The sequence below is a fragment of the Pelmatolapia mariae genome, linkage group LG14, assembly GCF_036321145.2.
Source record: "Pelmatolapia mariae isolate MD_Pm_ZW linkage group LG14, Pm_UMD_F_2, whole genome shotgun sequence".
In the NCBI taxonomy this organism is placed as follows: Eukaryota; Metazoa; Chordata; class Actinopteri; order Cichliformes; family Cichlidae; genus Pelmatolapia; species Pelmatolapia mariae.
In genome coordinates this window covers 9,805,273-9,828,335 of record NC_086239.1, presented here as the reverse complement: position 1 = coordinate 9,828,335, position 23,063 = coordinate 9,805,273, and the positions used below count along the sequence as shown (strand labels likewise).

The 23,063-nt window shown below is 41.2% G+C and overlaps 1 protein-coding gene across 1 annotated transcript; it reads right to left on the bottom strand.

Moving 5' to 3' along the window:
- Window positions 1-239: 239 nt before the first annotated feature.
- On the bottom strand, window positions 240-21,997 carry LOC134641707 (myelin protein zero-like protein 2). The gene is made up of 5 exons (XM_063494226.1): window positions 21,740-21,997; window positions 5,552-5,721; window positions 4,962-5,172; window positions 3,044-3,215; window positions 240-1,558 (listed from the first exon to the last, which is right to left on the bottom strand). The coding sequence occupies exons 1-5, from the start codon at window positions 21,792-21,794 to the stop codon at window positions 1,399-1,401; spliced, it is 768 nt and encodes a 255-aa protein (XP_063350296.1). The 5' UTR covers window positions 21,795-21,997; the 3' UTR covers window positions 240-1,398.
- Window positions 21,998-23,063: the final 1,066 nt, after the last annotated feature.

Below are 23,063 nucleotides of genomic sequence, written 5' to 3'. Positions count from 1 at the left end.
AACAAGTGTAAAGCTCTCTAGACGCACAATAAACACGCAGCTGTAGATAATGCATTAAAGATAATGATGCATAATAAATGCTGGATAACAAGATTACTCTCTTACATAATAGATGACATATATCAAATCACACTGAGCTCTAAGTGAAGGTCCGCATGTCCGTGTCTTTTTTTGTGCAGTGAAACTGAATGTAGTCAAGAGTCAAGGGCCATGATTATTAGAAAATGTTCTTTTTTTATTATTTTCTTTAGAAAAGCTCTATAACAAATACATAGAATGACACTTTTTTTTAAAACAACATGATAAAAATATTTCTGGCTTTATCTACAAAAGAAGAAAATAAAAATCTATAAACATAGTGCTCAATATTCAAATAGAAGTAAAAAGTCTGTCACACAAGGATGAAAGACAGGCAGCAAATTCATTTGTTAGTAGACACGATGCATTCACAGGCGCATGGAGGGGGAAAAACAGGCTCTCATTTTCAAATCAAAAGGGTTTTCAGATCTGACTGTGCGCTCCCACACAACACTCAGGGCAGGTGCATGCGAAGCTGCTTGCTCATGAATCAGATATTTGGCCTTGAGAAATAATGGCAGCAATATTTATGCTTTGTTTCTCCATTTGATATGACACATTGTACGCATCTCTGTGTACTCGAGTAGGATAAAGCTACTCCTGACCAGTACTCGCAGGCTGGCGTCACGATGGTGTGCATAACCGACTGAAATGGAAGACCTCCTGTACATTATCTTTAATGACATTTAACTGTAAAACAAAGCCACTGTGTGAAAGATTAGCCCACAGGTACCAGAGATACTCTCCATTAAGACGATGAAAGAAAAAACAGCCTCAGTGCAATAAAGATCTGCATATATGGCTGATCATCAGCAGTGGTGTCCTTCTCTTTCTGTCTAAATACAGTTCACGCCAATGTCTTTAGGGAAATCGATTGCTTGGTGCAGCTGATTTTGGTATTGACTTCCTACACGTAACAAGATCCACGTGTCACCCAGGAGACAGCTATTGATTAAGAATTGTCCCCTCTTCCCTTCAGGACAGTAGCCAAGACAAGTTCAGGGTTACTTCCACAAACCCTGCACTTTTACTCACATATTTCTCCCCGCATATGAATATTTCCGGACTCCGTCAAGTAAAACAATTCTACTTTTGTTCTGTGCTCATTCAGCAGAAGCCTTGTTCTAACCTCTCTGTGCTTGCTTGGAAAGTTTTCAAACTTTCAGTTTTCCTCACAGATTTGTACAGACTGCACAATTCAACCTCAGCAGCAGCACTTTTTTAATCTGACCCCCGCTGGGCCCGATGGTGAGGTCCGCAGGTATCATCTGGTATCCCTCCGTTGAGCTTCCTGGCTGGCTCCGCTTCAGCTTCTCCTCCTCAATCTGAGTCGTCACCGCCATTATCGTCATCTGAGCTCGGGCCTTCTTCCTCAGAGGAGCTCGAGTCTCCGGTGCTGGGATCTGAGATCATGCCGTCTGAACTGTCAATCTCTATGGAGGTCTCTGATAAGTAGAGGTGGACGGCCCTCGATGGGTGGCTGTGACAAACACACACACAGATATGCACACACAGGCGAACGGGGGAGACGAGCGAACACGGCACATACAGACACAAGGGGATATGCATTCATGCATGACACATTTATAAATCATACATGTACACACCCACAAGTCACACACATGGGGGGGGGGGGGGGGGGGGGGGGGTCAAAGGACAAAGACAAGCAGACACAAACACAGCAGCAGGGACAGAGGGTTAGCATCAGCTAGGAATAATCTGTCCCAAATTAAGAGGAAAGGTTGGATGAACATTTCTCCCCCATGAGCTCTGATTAGGTGAAATTATTTCCTTCTTTTCCAACATATTTTTTTTAAGCAAGAGAGACACTTTGAATAAATCTGATCAGTGACAGCAAGAAGAACAAAACTTCCTCAACACCCTTCGCTTTCACGGTGTGACGCATTACAGTAACACTGTATTTCATAGGAAAAAACAAATAATCATTGCACCTTTTACAGAGAGATCTGAAAACCCAAGAGAGAAGCAAAGAAAACTCCAGCGCCCAAGAAAAAAAGTGTATTTTTGACAAATTAGCTCATTGTTTGAAACAGACAGAAGGCCATTAAAATGGTTCAAAAGAAAATAATTTAGAGCTGATCATGTTAATGTTTCTGTATTGTTATTGAATTTATACAAAAGTGCTGGTTAAAAATGTCTGTTTCCAACAGCTCACCAACAGATCTTGATTGTTTCAAAGCACCTCGGTTATATTACACCAGTCACAAAATCAGGCTAACGACAACACAGGATGTCAGAGAAGTACAGCAATTTCACTTCAGCAGTGGAACAAAACAAAACAGAATCGTAAACCAGCATCCTCCTGCAGCTTCACATGAACCACGGAAGACTGAATCAGACAGCCAATATTAATGACTAATGAAATAACAGCTTTGTGTGGGTTTCACAATATTACCATCATGTGGTGATTAAAGGAATTCAACAGAAGCGCTTTCATTGTAGCATTGTTTCTATTGTTTGCTGAACTACTATAACAAACATGCGCTGTGGTGCATTGCTATGTAGGAGCTTAAAATGTATCAGTAGGGAAGTAAGCAACAGGAATACACCATTGTTCTAAGTTTACATCAAAAGTTTACTCCAAACAGGAAGTGTGTTTGGAAGCACATTTAGTCTAACAGGAAAAGATGACGCGATTAAACAGTCCTTTCTGAGAAAGGCGCGTGGTGATTCGCAGCAGTCTGGCTAAAAGGTCAGTGTCTACTGCTTTCAGCACAAAGGCACATTTTTCATTTTATGTCTGCTTTGTAAAAGCTGCCCCTTTGATTGGTCCAAATCTGTAGGATCCAAAGACTGCAGTTGGAGAGGAAGGAAGAAAGTGAATTGTCCGATAGGAAAAGAGCCGCAGGGAGGACCACAAGCCCTGATCCCCAGAGTTAGACTGAGAACGGGAGAGAAAGTGTGTGATTCTTCTTTTTTCTTTCCCTTTTGTCTCTTTTCTTACCACGCGGTGGGGTCTTTTCGCTCTTTGCGCGGGGCCTCCTCATTCCCTTCCAGCTCCCTTTGTCTCCTCCTCTTGCATCTCCTGCAGGATGCGATGATGAGGAGGAGGATGACTATGCCGGAGATGGCAGCTGCGATGGCAAATGCCAGTAGGAGAAGTCCAGAGAAAGAGGCTGAAAGTGATAGACAGGGATATTTATTTGAAAATAAACAACAACCTCAGCTCAAAGGCACTTTAACTGTGCTTTTCCAGTATATGTCTCCTGTAAGCTGGTATAAATACAAAAGCACTAGTAAGGCTACCAGGACATCTTTAGAGACGACGAGGTCAGTGCGTCCACAACGTTGGTCGAAAGTGAAACAAGTGCCTATCAGGTCATACCTGATTTAACTTTTGACAGTTGTCTACTTGTAAAAGCACTCTGGAACTCCCCTTTTGATTATTTGCACATGTGCATCTGAGATTTCAGCAGACAACATTACTTTCTAGGTCAGTGGTAAAATCTTACTGAAACCAAGCAGCAGTGTGCACAAGTGGTTAAAAAAGGTCTCCTAGCGAGCGATCCAAATATAGGATGTGGCATCTCATAGCTGCTAGCACTGCCTTGACTTATCTTGTTGACTGATTTTTTTCTGTGTTTAAATACTGATGCATAAAACACCAATCAGTCATAACATTATGACCACTGACGGGTAAAGTAAACACTGATTATCTCTTCATAGTGGCACTTGTTAGTGGGTGGGATATATTAGATGAACATTTAGTCCTTAAAGTTTATATGTGAGAAGCCGGAAAAAATGGGCTAGTGTGAGGATTTGAGCGAGTGCGACAAGGGCAAACTTGTGATGGCCAGATAACTGAGTCAGAGCGGAGTGTGGGGTGTTCCCAGTCTGCAGTGGTGAGTACCTATCAAAGGTGGTCCAAGAACGGAAGAGTGGTGAACCAACAACAGGGTCGTGGGAGGCCAAGGCTCACTGATGCATGTGGGGAGTGAAGGCCGGCCCGTGTGCACTGACCAACAGACGAGCTACTGTAGCTCAAAGTGCACAAAAAGTTCATGCTGGTTATGATAGAAAGGTGTCAGAAGACACAGAGCAGTGTAGTGTTTTGTATGTGGGGCTGCATAGCTGCGGACCAGTCAGAGTGCCCATGCTCCCCATGAAAGCACCAACAATGGGCACGTAAGCAGAACAGAACCACAGAGCAATAAAGGAAGGTGGCCTGGGCTGATGAATCACGCTTTCTTTTATATCATGTTGATGGTCTGGAGAACACCTGGCACCTGTTTTAGACAATGTCCTGCGGGGAAACCTTGGTTTCTGCCATCCACGTGGCTGTTACTTTGACACGTACCACCTACCTAAGCATTTTTGCAGACCATGTACACACTTTCATGGAAGCAGTATTTTTTGATGACTGTGGCCTCTTTCAGCAGGGCAATGCACCAAAATGGTTGAGGAATGGTTTGAGGAGCACAACAACCGGTTTTAGGTGTTGACTTGGACTCCAAATTCTCCAGACCTCAATTCAATAGAGCATCTGTGGGATACCTGGAGGCCCCACCCTAAACTTACAGGACTTCAAGCTTCTGTTGCTAACGTCTTGGTGCTGGCTACCATAGCACACCTTCACCACCAGTCTCTTTTTTTCAAGGATATTATTACACTAACTTGAATTTATTTCTAATTGTTATTTATTATTATCTTTATTATGCTTATTATTATTATTTGATAAAATTAATATTTATTTCTTTAACATTTCTAAACTTTTCAGGTGAATTGCACATTGTGTTTTTGCTGGTTTAACTTGCGTTGCCATCTAATGTTTGACTTTCCACCAAGACATAGAATGTATAGCTAGAAACGTTGAATGAAAGATGTAGGAAGGAAAATGTTGGCTGAAAATTCAAACTGCTGACCTGTTTCAACTACTCTCAGTTTAATTTCTCCATCTGGGCCGTGGACATCGGGTGGGTTCTTTACTTGGCAGATGTAAGTGCCGTTGTAGGTGAACTTGACCTCTCGAATTATGATGGAGGCATCGCTGCCCATGATGTCACCAGCCCAGGAAATGCGCTTTCTGAAGAGTCCTTCTTGTGGAAGAAATGGTTTCCTTTGGTAGTAAAATACCTGCAAGAGAAAATTGGTGGTTACATTTAGATAGGGTAATGATGGCAGGGAACAGTCAGAAGTTATCAAACTGAGTCCTCTGCTGCTGTTGATGCTGCTGCTGCTGGAGAGTGAAGACATTTTCTTCCAGCAAAGAAAGGAAAATAAAAGCCCAGACTTGCCCAAATCTCCCGCTTCTTACTCTGTCTATTCTCAGTATCCCCACACACAAGTATACAAACACTGGCTGTCTTGAATGCTCCACAGGGAGCCAGATGACTCACCGGTTCCTCTCTTACTTGGATGAGGGGGCGGATGCTCCTTGACACAATGAGGGAGGTTTTGTGGTTTGTTCTCACTTTTTTTTTCTTTGCAAAGACACAGAGACGCACACACTCACCGATTGCCTTGGGCCCCCCTTAAGTGGCCTGAAGGTCCACGTGATGACGACATCATCGGGTGTGATGGGAGACGAGCTCTCGAAGGTGCACTTCAAACGAACGTCTGTCCCGTTGACCGCCTCAACCTCCTCAGATGTGTATATACGCATCCCGCTGACCTGCAGCATGCCTGCAACATGCGAGCATAAATTGCAGCAGCATAATTAACACAGTGAGTGAAATCAATACATGCACACGCAGATGGCGGGTAAAATAATCTCTGGAATGCACAAGCAAAAAATACAACCCAATAGGTGTTGTACAAATTCACCCTCATCAGTGATTCCCTTCTTTTTGAGTACATGCAGTGTACTCAGTGACCCTGCTTCTGCCTACGCAGTGCTGCTGCAAGAAAAATCACTAAGTTGTCACTGGAAATACACAGTAGCCTATATTAGATACTGAAATCCTTCAAGTGCTAAAAGTAGGAATTTATTAACGCACAGCTACAATCAGAAATGTGCTTCATCCCATCACATTTGCTGAAAGATTTCAGATCAGGAGCCAATTCTGTGACACTTTGTGAATAACAGCCAATTTGATCACTGTGACTGAGAGAAGCCTGAAAGTGAGAGCATGCAGTATATTAGGTGGATGTGGACCATGTCAGTCTTTACAGTACGGTGGAGCTATTAGACATAAAATGGATGGACCTGAAGACCGGGGAGGGATATTGGCAACAATTTGGCTCCTCCATAATATGATGGATAGAGCTGCCCAGAGTCAGCGCTGTTACACATTTACACCATGCGGAAACACATACACACACCAAGCATGCGGTGGGTCAGGAAGAGACGTGTTTAATGCTGACTTTCAGTCTGGCAGCCCATCAGTATGGCATAGGGAGCCAGCCGATTATGTTTTCCCTCTCCCAGAGATCACAGACTCTGACGGCAGATCCTTGATAAAATAGTCTCCTGAGTATGTGTGCTTGTGTGAGTGCAGGTTTATATGGAAGTCTGTGTGCGGTTGTGTAGTTAAAGCCACCAGGACTATTTATAGAAAGAGCTCTATACTCTAAAAACAACAGGAGCCATGTCTAGTGTTTTTCAAGTCCAAGAACACAGCAGACATCCTTCTGCAGGGCTAGTAGCTGCAGTGAGCTCAGGGTAGCCCAGACTTTTCCTATTGCCATTAGCACTATCTCCCCATTTGAGGTCTCTACAGATTAAGCCAAACACTTGAAAAGAATCAGACGGCTTACGTCTGATGGAAAAGCCCTCTCTGGCCAGACTGCTCACCTGAGTGTATCATACCTGGCCTTGATTTTATACATACTGGGTTATAGTGAAGTATTTAGTCATCAAAACATCAGAATTAAATAAGGAGACGTTATTAATCAGTTCATTAGTAAAAAAAAAAAAAAAAAAAGGCTGAACAGTAATTACATCTTTGTGACAGTATTAATTATTAAAGATGTGAATAATATATAATATAAAGCTATCCTTTACAACGTAAACTCTCGGTTAAGTAATTTGAGGTGGCTGGTGAATATCAATATAAGGCTTCAGGCACAAAACATCAGCAGCAGCAGCACAGAAATTAGAATAGTCTTGCAAAGCAGGCAAATTGAGCCATATTGTTACCGCTGCTTTATAATCACTGTATGCATTAAGGCAGGAGCTTGCTGGGAAATGATCAGCGGGGGCTTAGCTCCTTGGGCAGTGTGTTTTGTTCGCTATCAGGCTGGAGAGAGTTTCCTGTGGGCCGGGATGAGACCAGACGGTCCCCTCGCAGCATTAAACAGACGAGCTTCTCTCTCCGTGACAGCGCTCTAACAGCCTAATGTGCTTTAAATGAGTCTGGTGAAACCTGGGAGTACTGCGTACGAGTGAGCAGAGCAAGGCAGAAGATACATTGCAAGAAATCTTGAACTTTTCAGTGCTTTGTTGGATGCACTTCAGAGGCTGTAAGCCTTAATTCACCACCTTTCCACCTCTTTCCTTCCCATACTTGGCTGTGTGTATAGAAGCACTGAATTAATGGAGAGAACTGGCTGTGTTTAGGATGTTCATTAGGTCAATAGCATCAGCACTGACTGCATCAGCACAGCCGGTTAATGACTCCCTCTCGACGGCAGGTGTGTGGCCGTGTGCACTTCTTCAATCCTGACACTTGAGTCCAGGTCACAAGGATGTCCAAGAAAAAGACAGGGGATAGCAGAATCGAGCAGGAGTTTGGTCCAAAATGAAATATTTAAAGACCTGCTCAATTTTGAGTGCTATGACTCCCTAATTTTAAGTTTTCAGTACAGATGACGCCGCATGGCATGGTTTCAAATCTGCTTTGAACCGGCCATGGTGTTCCCGAGGTCTACTCTTCTAGCCTGTTTCAGTGTGAAACCAACCAGTGGCTTAATTAAAGGAAAATGAATTAGACTCAGAGCAGCAAGTCATCACATTTTAGAGAAGCATCACAAAAAACTATAAATATTACTACTCAGTGTCATACAAATGTCTGCTCATCTACATCTGAATTCCCTGTGAACGTGATATCTTCTTATTTTGACTTGTTAAACAGAAGTCATGCAATGGGGGCGTGTTGCTATCTCCAACATACTGTGATAAAGACTCAACGTGCTGGACATCCCTGAAGAAATGTTACGCTTTGCAACTGATGGAGAGGCTCCAATTCAGAAGCGCTAAGTGACCTGATCAATCCTAACCACGAATCACAAGTCAGAACTGGCCGTCCATGATCCTGTAAAGCATGTTACAGAGGCAACGAATCATTTCAGATGTTTGCCAGCTGTTCGGTTTTGTCTCAAAGTCTAAAAGCCTTTTTGTTTATCTTGGTAAATGGACCAGGGGTCGCCTCCTACCCTGTCTGGAGATTTGCAGAGATGTAACTAAAAGACAGGCAGCACACTATAGATGAGCCCTCACAGGAAACAGCAATAAAAGGAGGCCTTGTTTCAAAGTTCACATTTTCTTTCTTGAAAAAGTATGAATATATTTTAGCTTTCTATTTAATTATGCATTTATTTGCGGGGACAGCATAATGTGCTGTTGCAACTTGAGATTATGTCGTATTAAATATTTAAGTTGGCACGACTGATCAAATGGCACTATTGTTTAGTTCTGGCATGTTAAACTAGCAATAAACTGTTTATTTTGTTGTAAACTGCATTGATCCCCTGTGTCCACAAGATACAAAAGCACAAAACAAGACACTGAGAATATTGTGCAAATAGCTTCATTTCTTTTTAAAGGAGATGAAATATTCTTGCAAAAGCAGTGCTTAAATTTTTAAATTCTACAAATGTTACACTGACAGCAGCAATAAATAATAATTAAGCTAACAAGCATCGTAGTCCACTGTGGTTCCATGTGCTGGAATACAGTCCCCTGCTGAATTTGTAACTTTGCTGACTTGCAAAGTAATGAACAGTCTCTAATTTTTATGATAGTTTAAATTTAATGGAGATAGAGAGAGAATATGAACCAAAAATCCAGAAGAAAAAAACACATTACATCATTTCCATGTCATTGAGTGACGTAAGTATTTGATTCCCAAACAAAGCATGACTTAGTACTGGGTGGAGAAACCCTTGTTGGCAAGAAGAGTAGTAAGATGTTTCTTGTAGTTGGTCACCAGGTTTGCTCAGCTTGGATTTCAGTCCACTCCTCTTTGCAGAAACCCTCTAAATCCTTTAGGCTTTTTGGCTGCTGCTTGGCCACTCAAACTTCAGTTCAATTCAATTAAATTTAACTCATACAGCACCACATCGCAACAGCAGTTGCCTCAAGGCACTTTATATTCTAAGATAGACCCTACAATAATACATACAGAGAAAAAAACAACAATCATATGACCCGCTATGAGCAAGCACTTTGGCGACAGTGGGAAGGAAAAACTCCCTTTCAACAGGAAGAAACCTCCGGCCTTTTGAGAGGATCTACCATCTTTCTCATAATCTCAAGATCTTGGATGGAGCTCCAGATCAAGGCCAATTGGTGGTCATTTTATACTTCTTGCATTTCCAAATAATCTCACCAGTAGTTGTTACATTCTCATTAAGTTTTTTGCTGATGGTCTTGTAGCCCATTACAGTCTTGTGCAGGTCTACAATCTTGTCCTTTGACAGCTCTTTGGTCTTGTCCTCGGTGGTGGAAAGGTTGGAACAGACGCAGATGATTCTGTGACAGGTGGGCTTTATATACAAGGTCTCAAGTATCTGTAATTGACTGATTGTAATCAGTATCAATGACATGCAAATCAATTTATAACTTTCATCTAATGTTTTTTATAGACTTTTGGTTCATATTCAGTCATGTCCAATAAAATGGAACTACCGTAAAAAATGATAGACTAAACATTTCTTTGGAAGCTTGCAAAGTTACAAATTCAGCAGGAGAAGGAGAAGAAATAATTATTTCCTCCACTGTATGGCAATTATACGACCAGCACAGAGAAGAAGAACCAGAGAAGAAAGGGGGTAAATCTCTACTTAGAAGTCAGTACTCACAGCTAAACTCTTTTATTTTCACATCCGAGAAGTGACAGAGGACCTGGAAGATTAGCAGAGTAAAAGTGCAGTGCCTGTGCTCCTCTACCAAATTGTTTAAAAGCTTACACTGAAATGATTCATCGTGCTTCAAATGCGAGCAGAGGAAGCAGGTCCTCCGGGCCATAACACCTCATTTCACATTTCTACCCTCAACCAAGTCTATTTTCAAGTACATGAATTTAAATAAGTGTTACTAATCTCTTTTTGAGCAACAAAAAAGTAAGCGCTTTCAACTGTGCCGTCCTTTTGACACACGCAGAGCTGATTAAGAATTAAGGTTAATTAGGTCTTTTTAGAGGGAGAATGGGTATTAGCACAACGACAGCAGCGTTAGGGTTATGTACAGTGCCTCTAATAGTGATTTGTCCCCATAGCTAGAAGTGCGTGATCACTATTTAATTTGCCATTAGCAGGCACTAATTGCTGAGGGGGACACATGCCATTACATGAGTAAAGACATTACCAGTGTTGAACGGACCCATTTGGAGAAAGAAACAAGAAATAAGCAAGGGCTTCAGTGACGAAGCATAGGAGTGACTTATTAGTGCATAGATGGAGCTAGAAATCAACCATGTTATTCTACACAATTGCAGTCTGTAAGGATTAGATAATTTTTTTTGTTTGCTTGTATGTCCACTTGTCTCCTCCAGCATAAGTTTCTGTCCAATCTCGTTTGCTCAACTGTTTATGTCTGAACATCCTGTCCAGCCAATGCCGACCACACCCAGCACGCAGAGACAGAGAGAGGGCTTTCACAGCTTATTAAGTTGGAGCTATGTAGACTACGGAAGAGGGCATGGGAAGATTACAGGCAAATTGATTTGTCCTAATTGTGTTTGTGTGCAGCTTGCTACTTTTTTCTTTTATTTGTGTGATTTTTTTTGCTTTTTTTTTTTTTTACTCTTTGCAGGCAGAATGCAAAATTTTCATGTAAAAAGTTTTATCTAGAAAGAGTTGGATGCCTTTGCAGAAGTCTCTTAAATTGTCAGGATGACAAGAAAACACAATATTTCACAACCTTTTTTTTCCTAGTTTGAAATATTAAATACTGTGAAGCATCTGAATGACATCAATTACATTCTTCACTGGTAATTAAAAAAGACCAAATTAGAGTCTTTGTGTGAAATGTGTCTGTTTGATTGCTTAAACCCGACGCCGTTACAGCTTAAATGAAAGACTTTCCCACATGGGATTTCCCGGCAGGTCAAAGTCTTATCTCTCCCAGACTTCTGGAGAAAGCACGTATGTGCATGCGTGTGTCCTCGTGCATATTTTTGTTGATGTAAACGCCAGCTGTTCGTGTTCCTGAACCAATACAGTATCGGATACAGCTAGGATCATAAAATATTGTCTTTCATTGTTGAGTGGATATCGACCTGTGTGCGTTCGCTGGGTTAAGCCCAAGGGCCCATCTGTTGGCACAAGTCCACATGCACCCACACACACACGCACACATTCACACACACGCTTCATTAGCTGTACTGATGTTGGCGCAAGTCCAGAATATCTATCAATATCCCTTATATATCACAATAAAATGAACTTGCTGAACCTTTAATGCACTTTATTCTACCTGTCAACACTTCTCGGTACAAACTGCTCTGGCCCACTGTTCTGTCTGCAGCCGGAGAGGGTAAGTACTTTCATCTACTGTAATAATAATCAAACCGAGTCCTCTTGACTGCGATTGGTTTTGCTTGGCTTGGCGGTCATCCCGAGACTCTATAAAGCCTTGCAAAGACACAGGAAAAATATTAAGTGCTTTCTGACCTGCATGTATGTATTTCAACCGGTGGCAGTGAGTGCAGGCATGTTTTAAAGTGCACAGCCTCATTCAAGGACGCTTCAGTGGTGTTTTTACTCGCACATTGCCAGACATGCAGGTATGTGTGGAATGAAGCAGTTGGCAGGAATCACTTTTATTCTCCAAAAGCTTAAAAATATTCTGGTTTTGGTATTCTAAAACTTTATTTTGTGCATGGTAGTGCACTGGTTGTTCTGGGTGCTATGCAGAACATGAAGCTGTCTGCTGTCACTTAGAAGCAGCGCCCAGAATATGTGGAGCGACCAGAGTGTGGGGTCTCTTTATGTTTCAACTGTTGTTGGTGCTTTCATTTGGCCCCAGCTGTGAAAATGACCAAAGTCATAACATAGCAAGAACTTCTTTGTAGTGAAGAAGAACTGAGGGTGAAAAACAACAATAATTGTCCTTTGTGGTCACTGTTTGAGGTTCCTGTGTCTCCTTTGTTGACCTTTCTGACCGTATAAAACCAATTTAAAACAGTCAGAATATCAGAAGTTACTGCAGTTTGAGCCTTAACACAATCCGTCTCTCGTCATAGAGAAAGAATTACATAAACAGGGTTCCTTAGCAACCATTAGTCACTTAAGGAAGGAAAAAATTGAGGACTTTTTATTAGTACTTCACTAATAACTCCTGAGCCAAGGCTATAAAATCAATAATGATTATTGACTAAAGAACCATCTGGGAGAAACTATCTCAGTAGTTAATGACTACTGCATAATAATCTGTGAATCTGACTCCCCATTTTCATCTTAAAACGACAATATGTACTTTTTCATTACCGATTACATCATTATTTTTTTTAATTATTCTTTTTGTGTTCCTTCAAGCTGTTGATTCACATTTAATCAAGTTACTATGAAATAATGGAGCCCTACCGAGTAAATACTGAGGAACCAGCAAATATGAAGTTTCACTTTAGTTGAAGAAGTTAATGAGATTATCCCGAGGAAATAAGGACGCACTGAGAGTGACGCATCGCTATGAAGGATCTGTTCCCATGCTGGATTTTCGTTAGTTATCAAAGTTATTTACATTTTTTTTACCCTTGGAAGATAAAACTGAAGTATTTTTATTATCCAGTTTAAAAAAATACCATCTCATAGAGTTCTGCCAAGGCTGCAAATCACGTCCTGCACAACATATTCTTCACTCACTTGCTTTCCTACTTCCTCAACTGACCTTTCTCCCACTCGTCGGTAAACCTTAGCTAACTAAGAGGCAGGCAAACAAATTAAGACCTCTGCTGACTGCAATATTTTACTTCGGTTACCAACAGCTGTACTTCCACAGCTTACACATTTCCAGGCTGTTCTGGGTGTGTTTCACGCTGCAGAAAGGCCATGCTGCATGGTATATAGAGCTCTTATCACAGCTCTTCAGCAAACCTTCTCTGTTGGGCTTTGGGGTTTGTTGATGCAGTTGCTCATAAATATGCATCTTTCTAAACAGCAAGGGGAGCAGAGCTAGTTTTTAAAAAAAAAAAAGAAGAAGAAGAAACCATTGATTAGATACTAAAGTATATCCACTAAAGTATATCCAGGCAGCTGTGAGTCACTGTGTAAGGGGTATTTTCTGCCAACCTGCATTACAATTTGCAAAGAAGACGTTAGGTCTTTTAGGGAGGCAACACTGCAGGAGAAATCGAGCAGCTGACACAACTCTCCAAATCAGGAAATTGGTTTCATTACATTATTTCCTTGTTGTGCGTGTTTGTGCCTTTCCTCTCCTCATTACGGCTCAGAAACAAAACGGAGCACCGGAGGAAACCTGATTCTCTGTTACGCCAGTTTTGGAGGAAACACTTAGGACAGGAGCAAACACACAAAGAGCTCAGTGGATTACAAAGAGCCTCTTCTCTTCTTTGTAAGATGTTTCACAAGCCAAGGTTAGTTTTCCCTGGTTTTAACAAGGCCTCGCTTTCATGAGGGGCTGGACTGAGGGCTGGGAATATCAGGTTCAGGTAACAGTGTGTTCACAGAGGAGGGGGACACAGAGTTGAGTGTTGACTGGTGTAATGGGAGGGAACCCCTGAATGAACACAATTTTGTTTGAGATACTGACATGTATGCTTTCTTTATACAATTCTATTTTATTTATATAGCCCAAAATCACAACAGTGGCCTCAAGGTGCTTTATATTGTAACCCCTTCAATCAAATGACCCCCTTGAGCAAGCACTCGGTGACAGTGAGAAGGAAAAACTCCCTTTTAACAGGAAGAAACCTCCAGCAAAACCAGGCTCAGGGAGGGGCAGCAATGTGCCGAAACCCGATGGGGGTGAAGACAAAAGACACGCTGTAAAAAAGAGTCAGAGATTAATACAAATTTCCATTCACTCATGAATGTCTGGCCTTTTTGGGCTGGGTGTTTTTGTTGTTTTTTTGCACAGGTCTTCTATAAGTGATCTTTATACTTTGTACTGTTTTACAAAAGTTACGGCGGCCCTGAGAGTTCAAACACACTGCAACTTGAGAAAACCAGCAAATAGAAAAATGTGGCTCACAAAGCTCACATAACTCAACAGAATTTGAACATAAAACAACAGAAAAAGGAAAAAAACAAATGAGTGTGTTTTTGGGGAGACAATCATGTGAGAGACCAGCTCCAGAAGTAACCCCCCACCCCACCCCAAAGAAGCAGAGGATTTGTCCGTGTTGTGAGGCAGAAAAATATGCAAGGTACAGTGTGTTTTAATCACACGGTCCATATAATCATTTATTACATGCTTCCTGTTAGCTGTTTCCTGTTAGCCTGACACTTCCAAAGCTGTTCAGTCACATTCATTTCTCCCCCAAAAAACTCATATTTGTGTATCAAACTATCACATAGACCTGTTCTATTCAGGTGTCCACACCGTTGGCCATGCTGTGTTAAGACGTGAGGTCACCCTGAGGTGTCTCTTTTCTCCCGTCCATATTTAGGTCTGAAAATTAAAGCCAATGCTGAACCGCTTGGGGTCATTCTTTCTAGTAACCACCAGGGGGCTGCACCAAAGGGACAGCGCAGAAGTCAATGAAAAAATGGCCCTGCATCTGTCCTGATTTATGACCTTTCCTAAGGGGTTTATGATCTCAATCACTACTGGACTGAGGGTGTCAAGTCTTTTTTTAAAGACAGCATGCTGCTCAATTAGTTATTTATGGTCCCATTTACTGTGAAATTGCTAATAAAGCTGGGTGTGCTATAGGGCTTGGCTTCTTTGAAAATGACAAGTTACTAGCACATGAACACTCAGCGTCCTATTCTTTGAAAAAATGAGTTTAATAGCCAAAATGTTCAACTTAAAGCTTTAAAAATTGCAATAAAACCCAATAGTTACTGTTTTGTTGGTGTGGTCTATTCTTTGTATACAGTCTCTGCCGCTTATTCCAAATAAAGCTGAAATGTCAAATTAATTATTAACAAGACATGACAAGCTAAAAGCTTTGATTAATTTACTTTGGAAAGCTGTTCCTTGTTTATAGGAAGACAAAGAAAAATATTTCTCTCAATAAAACAAGTCACAAATTTTGTCAATGCAATTTTTTTCTTATTGTGATTTGAACTCTTTAGACGTGAACTATGCACAACTAATGTGTCTGAGTACACTTAAAGGTCATTCCAAGCAGGGACCAAGCATCAATCTCTTTTTGAACACTTTCTTCCTCGTCTTTTTTCTCCCACTCCCCCTACTTCCTCCTGGCCAATTGTAATTCATCAGGGGACAGTGTTCAGAGGAAACGTGAAGTGGGTGAGTGAGGATAAGAGTTTAATCCATCAAACCTCTTCCACTCCCACCTCGCGGCTGACTCAGCTTCTCCTCGGGATTACAAACTCCTGAGGGGTTGGGGGTGAGGGGGGTCCAATGAGCGCACTTCGATCCAGCTCACCCACAGCCCTCAGGCTTCTCTTGGACAGACAGTCCAACCCTCAATAGACAGCCTCTGCCTCACATATTTACTATGCAGCAAAAAAGCTGTAGGTTTTGCGTGGTATGAGTCAGACTGGATGTGGTCTTGCTGTGGCTTTCACCTGTGCCCCCCCACCCCCGTCTCCCCGAGCAGATAAATAAGTGAGGCAGTGACAATTTATACACAGATCACAGACCAAAGTGTGGAGGGGGTGCAGGCCTTTGCTCTCAGCTGGCTGCCTTAAAGGGGAACGGGCCAATTTTACAAATAGAGATCGCTTTACTTCAGAGAGAGGAAAGAGCCTACTCTGTGAAAAGAGTTACATAACGTGGTCTGGCTCTGTCTGGCTTTTTTGAAGGAATACTATGTAACTGAAGATGGAAGAAACAAAACATGGTTCCTGTAAAATGGAAAGTTGGATTTTAAAAGAACTGTTAGACACACTTGCTTAGTTCTAATGCTGGTTTGTTTCTTAAGTCGGTCTAACAGAGTCTCACTGCATTTAATCAAAGATTCATGATTACTGTTTCTTTTTAGTGAACAAGCACACAGACAAAAGTTGCTATTTCATAAAAAACTAATTGTATCAGTTACAGTGTTTCGATTTTTAATCAGAATTCACTGAAGAAAATGAAGTTTAAATCCTAAAGGGGAAGGGTCTTTTTCTCTGGTATCACTTTTACACAGAGGTTATGTTTTCAGATACTTTTTGGGCAGTTTTAAGGAAAAGTAACGAATTCTGAATTCTGTCCCCACAAATACACTGAATCTGTTCATCTCTTTACATTCTGCCTCGACTTTGAGCTCAGTATGACACAGTGTCTTCCAGTGATTTGGCTCATGTGATGCTGTGGACTGATACTGCGAGGTCGTTTCACAGACTGTGTGGCTCTACTGTTACAAAAGGTTTTAGAATTAGGAATTATATGCTGTCATCTGTTCAGCAGAAGTTACAAAGTTTGCTGGAATCCCAGTTTTCTTTTTTTTAGTCCAAGTTTCAGACTTGGGGTGAAGTTGAAAAATGTTGGAAAACAGGGTCCATAAAAGTGGGGCCAAATCCTGCCACACGAATCCTTTGCCTTCGTTTCTCATTTTCGTTCTCATTCATTTAAATTGTGATTACAGCAGAAAAGCTCACAGCTGCTTCTGTATACACTGAAAAAATTAGCAGCCAACACACGAAAGTCAGAAGCTAAACAATGGAAAGGAAAATAAGGCAAAGGAACTCTCTCAGCTGGTGAAATACTATCGTCATGACCACAGTTATTATAGTTTAGTATTTTCTAATTAGTTTTTCTTAAATTTCATTTTGACTTTTTGTTTCTAATTCAGTTTAGCTTCAGTTAGTCTCCAAAGCTAATTTTCTTCATTCAGTTTAATTCAATTTCTTTTATACAGCTCTAAATCACAACAACAGCCTCGAGGTTCTTAAAGACCCTACAATAATACAACAGAGAAAACCCCGACATTCATATGAACCCCTATGAGCAAGTGCTTTGGTGACAGTGGGACGGAAAAACTCCTGTTTAACAACAAGAAGCCTCAGCAGAACCAGGCTCAGGGAGAGGCGTCGATCTGCCAAGACCGGTTGGGGTGAGGTGGGGTGGGGTGCATGACATATGTCACAGGGAAGATTCAGGAAAATCAGCACAGGCATTACAGTAAAATCACAGCAGTTTTCTTTTTGAAAGCAGCTGACGCTCTGTCTTCTAGATCCCACACTCTCAATAAACACTTCAATCAGCGCCTCATCGGGCGAGTTGTTAAAATGTTTTTACCAAACCAGAGGACGGGTCATTCTGCTCAGTCATCTCCAGTTTGTATTAAACTGTTATGGTACAAAGTTTGAACATTTATAATGATTGCTCTGAAATTATAAATTCATATAGTAAATACTTTTGAAGATTTTTTAAAATGTTTGTCGGCCTACTTTCAGGCTATTATTTGCACAATGAAATCTGAGAACATTAATGTCTTGTAAAGTATTAAAGATAAAAGCCTGAAATTCACCCAGGTCTTTATTACAATCAAAATTAATCTGAATCTGTAATTTGGGACAGATACATTAAAAAATGTCAGAGTATTGGCTAGTTCAGATATTGTTATGAAGTCCAGCACTCCCACAAAGTCCTATATTTGATTATACACTAATAAAAAAAACTTGATATTGCAAAAAGACAACAATTTCTTAATAGTACACAGTTGAATTTCAAAATAATGTAAAATAAAGCATATAGAATCCTTTTCAACACCAATGTTTTAGTCACAAAAACAAGGAAACATCACAAGCTGTACCACAAAAACAAAAATATAAGTACACTGTCCTCTCCAAGTTTCCAGTTTGTACTGGAATTATAACTCGGAAAATCATTTTATTAAATATATGTATAATTTTTCATTGTAAAACCTGGGTCACTCCATCTCAAATCAGCCAATTTTTGCAACATTTTTTGCTCAATTAGTTTTTATTTTATTTAACTGAATGTTATTTCTCACATATAGTTTGAATTTTTAGCTTATTTTTAGTTAACTATAATCACCTTGGTCACTACTCCTCTGTTGAGTCACAAACAGTTCAACTTAACGATAACTTAAGCTATAAAAATTCTCAAGGTCCTCCTCCCCGTAGATAAAATGACTACAAAAGAGCTGCTGATATTCTGTGGAAACTGTCGAGTTATGTCATGCTGTAAACGTACTGGGGTGGGTTGTTTGAACTTGTACATGTGCGTGTTTAAAGTAACTCTAAACATCTTTGGGAATGATTGGCCAGCCAACAACTGAGTGCATGTAAGAAAAGTGACTACACAAGCCAAAAAGCCACTCTCACAAACATACGGGCTTTACATTTGCACGAGACGCAGCAACTCAAATGCTTCTCTGTACCCAGATAAAAGCATTTCAAACCCCTGCTTCCATCTGGAGCCGAACACCGTCTCTTGACATAAGCGTGGGGAGCGCCTTGCCGTCATCGTCAAACATTTTTCACAATTGCCTCTAAACACTCTGTGTTGGGGATTGGTGCGCCCTTGCATACAAACTCGTCATGTCAACTTAACACACCCCTCCCAGGTAATTCCAATGCACCACAAAGGCCAGGCGTCCCTCTAGGTGTGTCAACACAGCACGGCAAGTCAAAAAAACCACAGTCACACTTTGTTATGTTGACCTATTATTAATATTGTTGTGGTGAGATTAGAGACCCGGTGGCAGGGAGATAACTGTTACATCCCAGTCAACAGAGCCAAAAGAAGCTGCTCCTTTACTGTCAACAAGGCAGAGCTAAGAAAAAGCCTAAACAATCACCGTTTATACAGCCCGGCCTGGTAAGTCGCAATTGTCAGCAGCCATTTGTTCGCATGTCTGTGCGTCTGTATGTGTGTTAAACCTGTAAGTCGGGACAGGCTGACACACGTTAGCGTGTCAGTGTTTCATGTGTGGAGGATCATGTTTAAGAAAGAAAAGAACAATTGAAACAAAGCGAGAAAAACAGAAACAAAAAGAGACGTACAGTAAGCAGAAGGGGATGGAAAAAATGTTCAGTTGGCTGCCTTTATTTGGACGATGAAAAGGAAAAATGAGAGAAATCTGGTCTAAGTGTTTGTTTTTGCTCTGTTTTCTTTTTCTTCTTCTTCTAAGCTGGCAGTGAGTACATGTAACTGAGTTATTGCTCTGCTGGCTTTGAAGCCAAGTGGTCAGACGTGGGGGAGAAAAAATATGCCTAAATGAAACCCCCACTTTCATAACAAATGGATGAATAATGCAAAAGTACTGAACAATTTAAACAGGCCCTGTCTATTCGCTGTGACATGTCTTACAAATTGGAAAATTCCAGAGGAAGTCTGGTCACTGTAAGATTACGGTTCAAATCCCGCTTTCTCCTTTAAGACATTTAATCAGCACAAAAGAAGAGAGTAATGTGGGGCTTTTAAGAAATGGCATGCCAAACCGCTACTGCTACAGATAACAGCAGCAACTGCTGTTATTTTCACTTCATTTCCTGTTTCCTGTATTTATGTATATTATTAACTATTTGATTTCTTTATAAAAGAAAAAAAAGTCTGTTGAAAAATGTGTTTCAATCGATGCTGGATTACCTCCCAGAGACCTATGCTGCACAACAGGTCAAACAGACTGCAATTTAACATTTTGATTTGACAGCTTACAGGGGAAAAAAGCTCTTTGTGTTTATACTTTTGAGAGTGGACGCTCTGTTTTTATTTAGTTTGAATCTACTCTAACACCCTCCACCTCCATCACGAAGCAGGAAAACACAAGAGCTTTCCACAAAGCACAAATGCACTACTGAAATGAAAATTAATCCAAATTTGATAAGGATCACACTAGCTGAAGAAAATGAGCAAAACAAACCCCAAAAGAAACAAAAGAAACCCCATTGCTCTTAAATATGTCTTGATTTAAATATGATTTACTGAACTTAGAAATAAGAAATCCTGCCAACACACACTTTTCAAAAAACACACAGCAGGAGTTCATTACGGTTTCTGAGCCGTGAAGGATTTTTAACACTTGGTGACGGTGATGTTTAGCAGCAGCAGTGTGATTGTTCTCTTTGTTTCATCCTAAATCCCATAAAAACTGACTTTTTTGTTTGCAGCAAGTCTACAAATGAATACAAACTGGCTTTGATCGCACGGTGACAGGATTTTGCCGTTGAGAGAGAAACGTCCCATTTATTTTGCATAGAGGACTGCATATTTTATACCCTACATGGCTCGCAAAAATGTTGCGCTGGCTTGTTTTGTCATGCCTGCCCTTTTTTTATCAATAAAGCCAAAGGCAATGGTAGTGATTACAGCACAAAATGCTCGAGAACTGAGGTGCTGCTGAGCTGTAATCAGTTCCAACATGCTCCTCTTCATCCACATGCTGTTATTTGAGGATCCGTTCCTCTGCATCCACGCGTCCTCCTGCTCCGTCAGTGTCAGCCTGTGCTGTGACTGATCTGCAGGCACATGCTCATTGTAAACATAAGCAGCTTGCCACTACAGTGAATCCCTACATGGTGCTTTGGCAGTGGATGGACATGTTCAATCAATATAATCCACTTAACTGGGATGGACAGAGATTACTTCAAGGTTAAAGCAACCTGGCTTCTTGTGAATGAATTGCCACTGATTGATGGGCCAACTGATGCTATTAAAACATGTTCCATTAGTCGTGCCAAAGCAGTGATTAGATGTTGGCTCGAACTTTTTTTAAAGGTGGATAAGATCTATGATTGTTCATTTCCCTGCGCATCTGACAAGTTGTTATGATCCAAATTACATATCCTGAACACCAGCACCCCCTCTCTTACTCCCCCTCTCTTAACGGGAAGCAGGTGGACTTATCTGAGGCCAGCGGGCCGCTTCACAGTCTCTGTGAATGTAAGCACGTTAATAGACAGGAAAGGAGTTTGCGTGAAACCACAAACACAATGGGTTCAATGTCGGTAATTGCTATTAAACCATTATCTTGTCTGGAATGGGCCCCACTATGGGTATTGTAAAGCCTTTACAGGAATTCTTAAGTGACCCACCCAGTGCCACTGTGCCAAGTTCCCCACTTCCCAGTGACGCAAGACATCTGAGATGGAGGTTAAAGGTCCCTGGGGAGCTTTAAGTAAAAGCCAGGCAATCAGCGTTTTTACTCTGAAGCTGTTATTATTGGAAGCTCTCTTTAAGGGTCAACCCAGATATATGACACTGTGTAAACTTTTGGAAAGCACAGACGCAAAAATATACGCGCAAATTGCCAGAGAAACCAGGCGTAAGTGTCCTGGTATGAATATAAAACAGCGTGTTATTGGATAACTTTTAAAATATTAACATACATTAAAAAAACATTTAAAAAATAAATTGATATATCACAAAAAATATGTCAAAGGGCAACTCACATTAAACCAAAATCACCGTTTCACTCAAATGAGCGGCTCTCACCTGACGCTGCGAGTCCAGACAGGACGGTGAACACATAGAGCCCCTTTACGCACATTGGATGGACGGTAAGAAAGCGACCGGTGGCGGTCAACCGAACCACAGAGACGCGATGCAAATCTGTGGCAAATCTGAGGAAGCCCTCTGGAGAGGGATTGAATCGTGAAGTCGCGGTGATTCCTCTCCTGTTCCTCTCTCTCCAAAGACGCGTCCCAACTGGCCGCTGCCCTCTCACAGTTCATTTTTAGCACCCTCCCTCCACATTTTCGGGCGGAGTAAAAGTCATCCACTTTGCTCGCCGCCCTCTTATCTCCTTTTCACATGTAAAACTTAGAGACGGGGAATTCTTGATGGTCATCCAACCTGTTCTGCTGCTACAGGCATGATGCCACGCGTGGGCTCTTGCGTAAAACTTTAACCTGGAAGCCAAATCAGTATTAAAGAGTTTATGGAAATGTACTATTTTTTTTTTAATCATTATTAAATTATCGTGTTATATGATGTAACGTATTATCATTAAGTGAAACAGCAAAAGCATGTATTTATTTATTTACATACATCTACATTTTCTCTAACTTGTACTTATTTAGTATTTTACTTATTTTTTATTTTGTGTATAACAGAGACAACAGACGCATTTAAGAACAGTCTGGATGTGATATATAGAATTTCCACACATTGAAGCTACTGTAACCGTGATATAAAAATGTAGCTTTCAAACCAATTTGATAGTTTACTCTTTACAATGCTACAAATATGATTTTAATATCAAAGTGAATGTATGAACATCGACTTCTTCTCTGTCGCAAACCACTTACTTGAACGGCTGCGCTCATGAAACAGGAGGATGTTACTGTGATGCTTCTTGTTGACCAGCAGAGGTATGTGCGCAGTTTACTGCTTTGAGCCACTTGGGGGCAGAGCCGCACTTTGATGTGAACACACTGGCTCTGTAGGTCCAGTCAGAAGCCAGTGAGGAAGACTGGTTTTCAGATCTGCCCCCGTTTTTATGGCTCAGATGCCAACATGTTCTGTTGCATTTTGACTTACAGACATAAGTTTGCATGATGTGAATGAAATTGATACAGTGGGAATACAAGTTAATTAGTAAAGTGAGGAATGGCGGTGCCTCAGGAGAAGGTAAGGAATCTGCTCGCAGGCTGGGCCGTTCTCTGTGGAGCCTGCATGTTCTGCCTGTGCCTTTCTCTGGGTCCTCTGGTTTCCCCTCACAGCACAAAGACATACATGTCAGGTAAACTGTGATGGATGCTAAGTGACATGAGAGTCCATAGCTGGATTCTGTTTTTTGATGAACACGGTGACTTGT

Excerpts from the sequence above, each read along its gene's own strand:
- LOC134641707 (XM_063494226.1), bottom strand. The coding sequence starts at position 21,794 with ATGTGCGTAAAGGGGCTCTATGTGTTCACCGTCCTGTCTGGACTCGCA. Across the intron at positions 5,173-5,551 it reads AGGGGGGCCCAAGGCAATCG|GTATTTTACTACCAAAGGAA; the intron begins GTGAGTGTGTGC and ends TTTCTCTTGCAG. Across the intron at positions 3,216-4,961 it reads ACTGAGAGTAGTTGAAACAG|CCTCTTTCTCTGGACTTCTC; the intron begins GTCAGCAGTTTG and ends TATCACTTTCAG.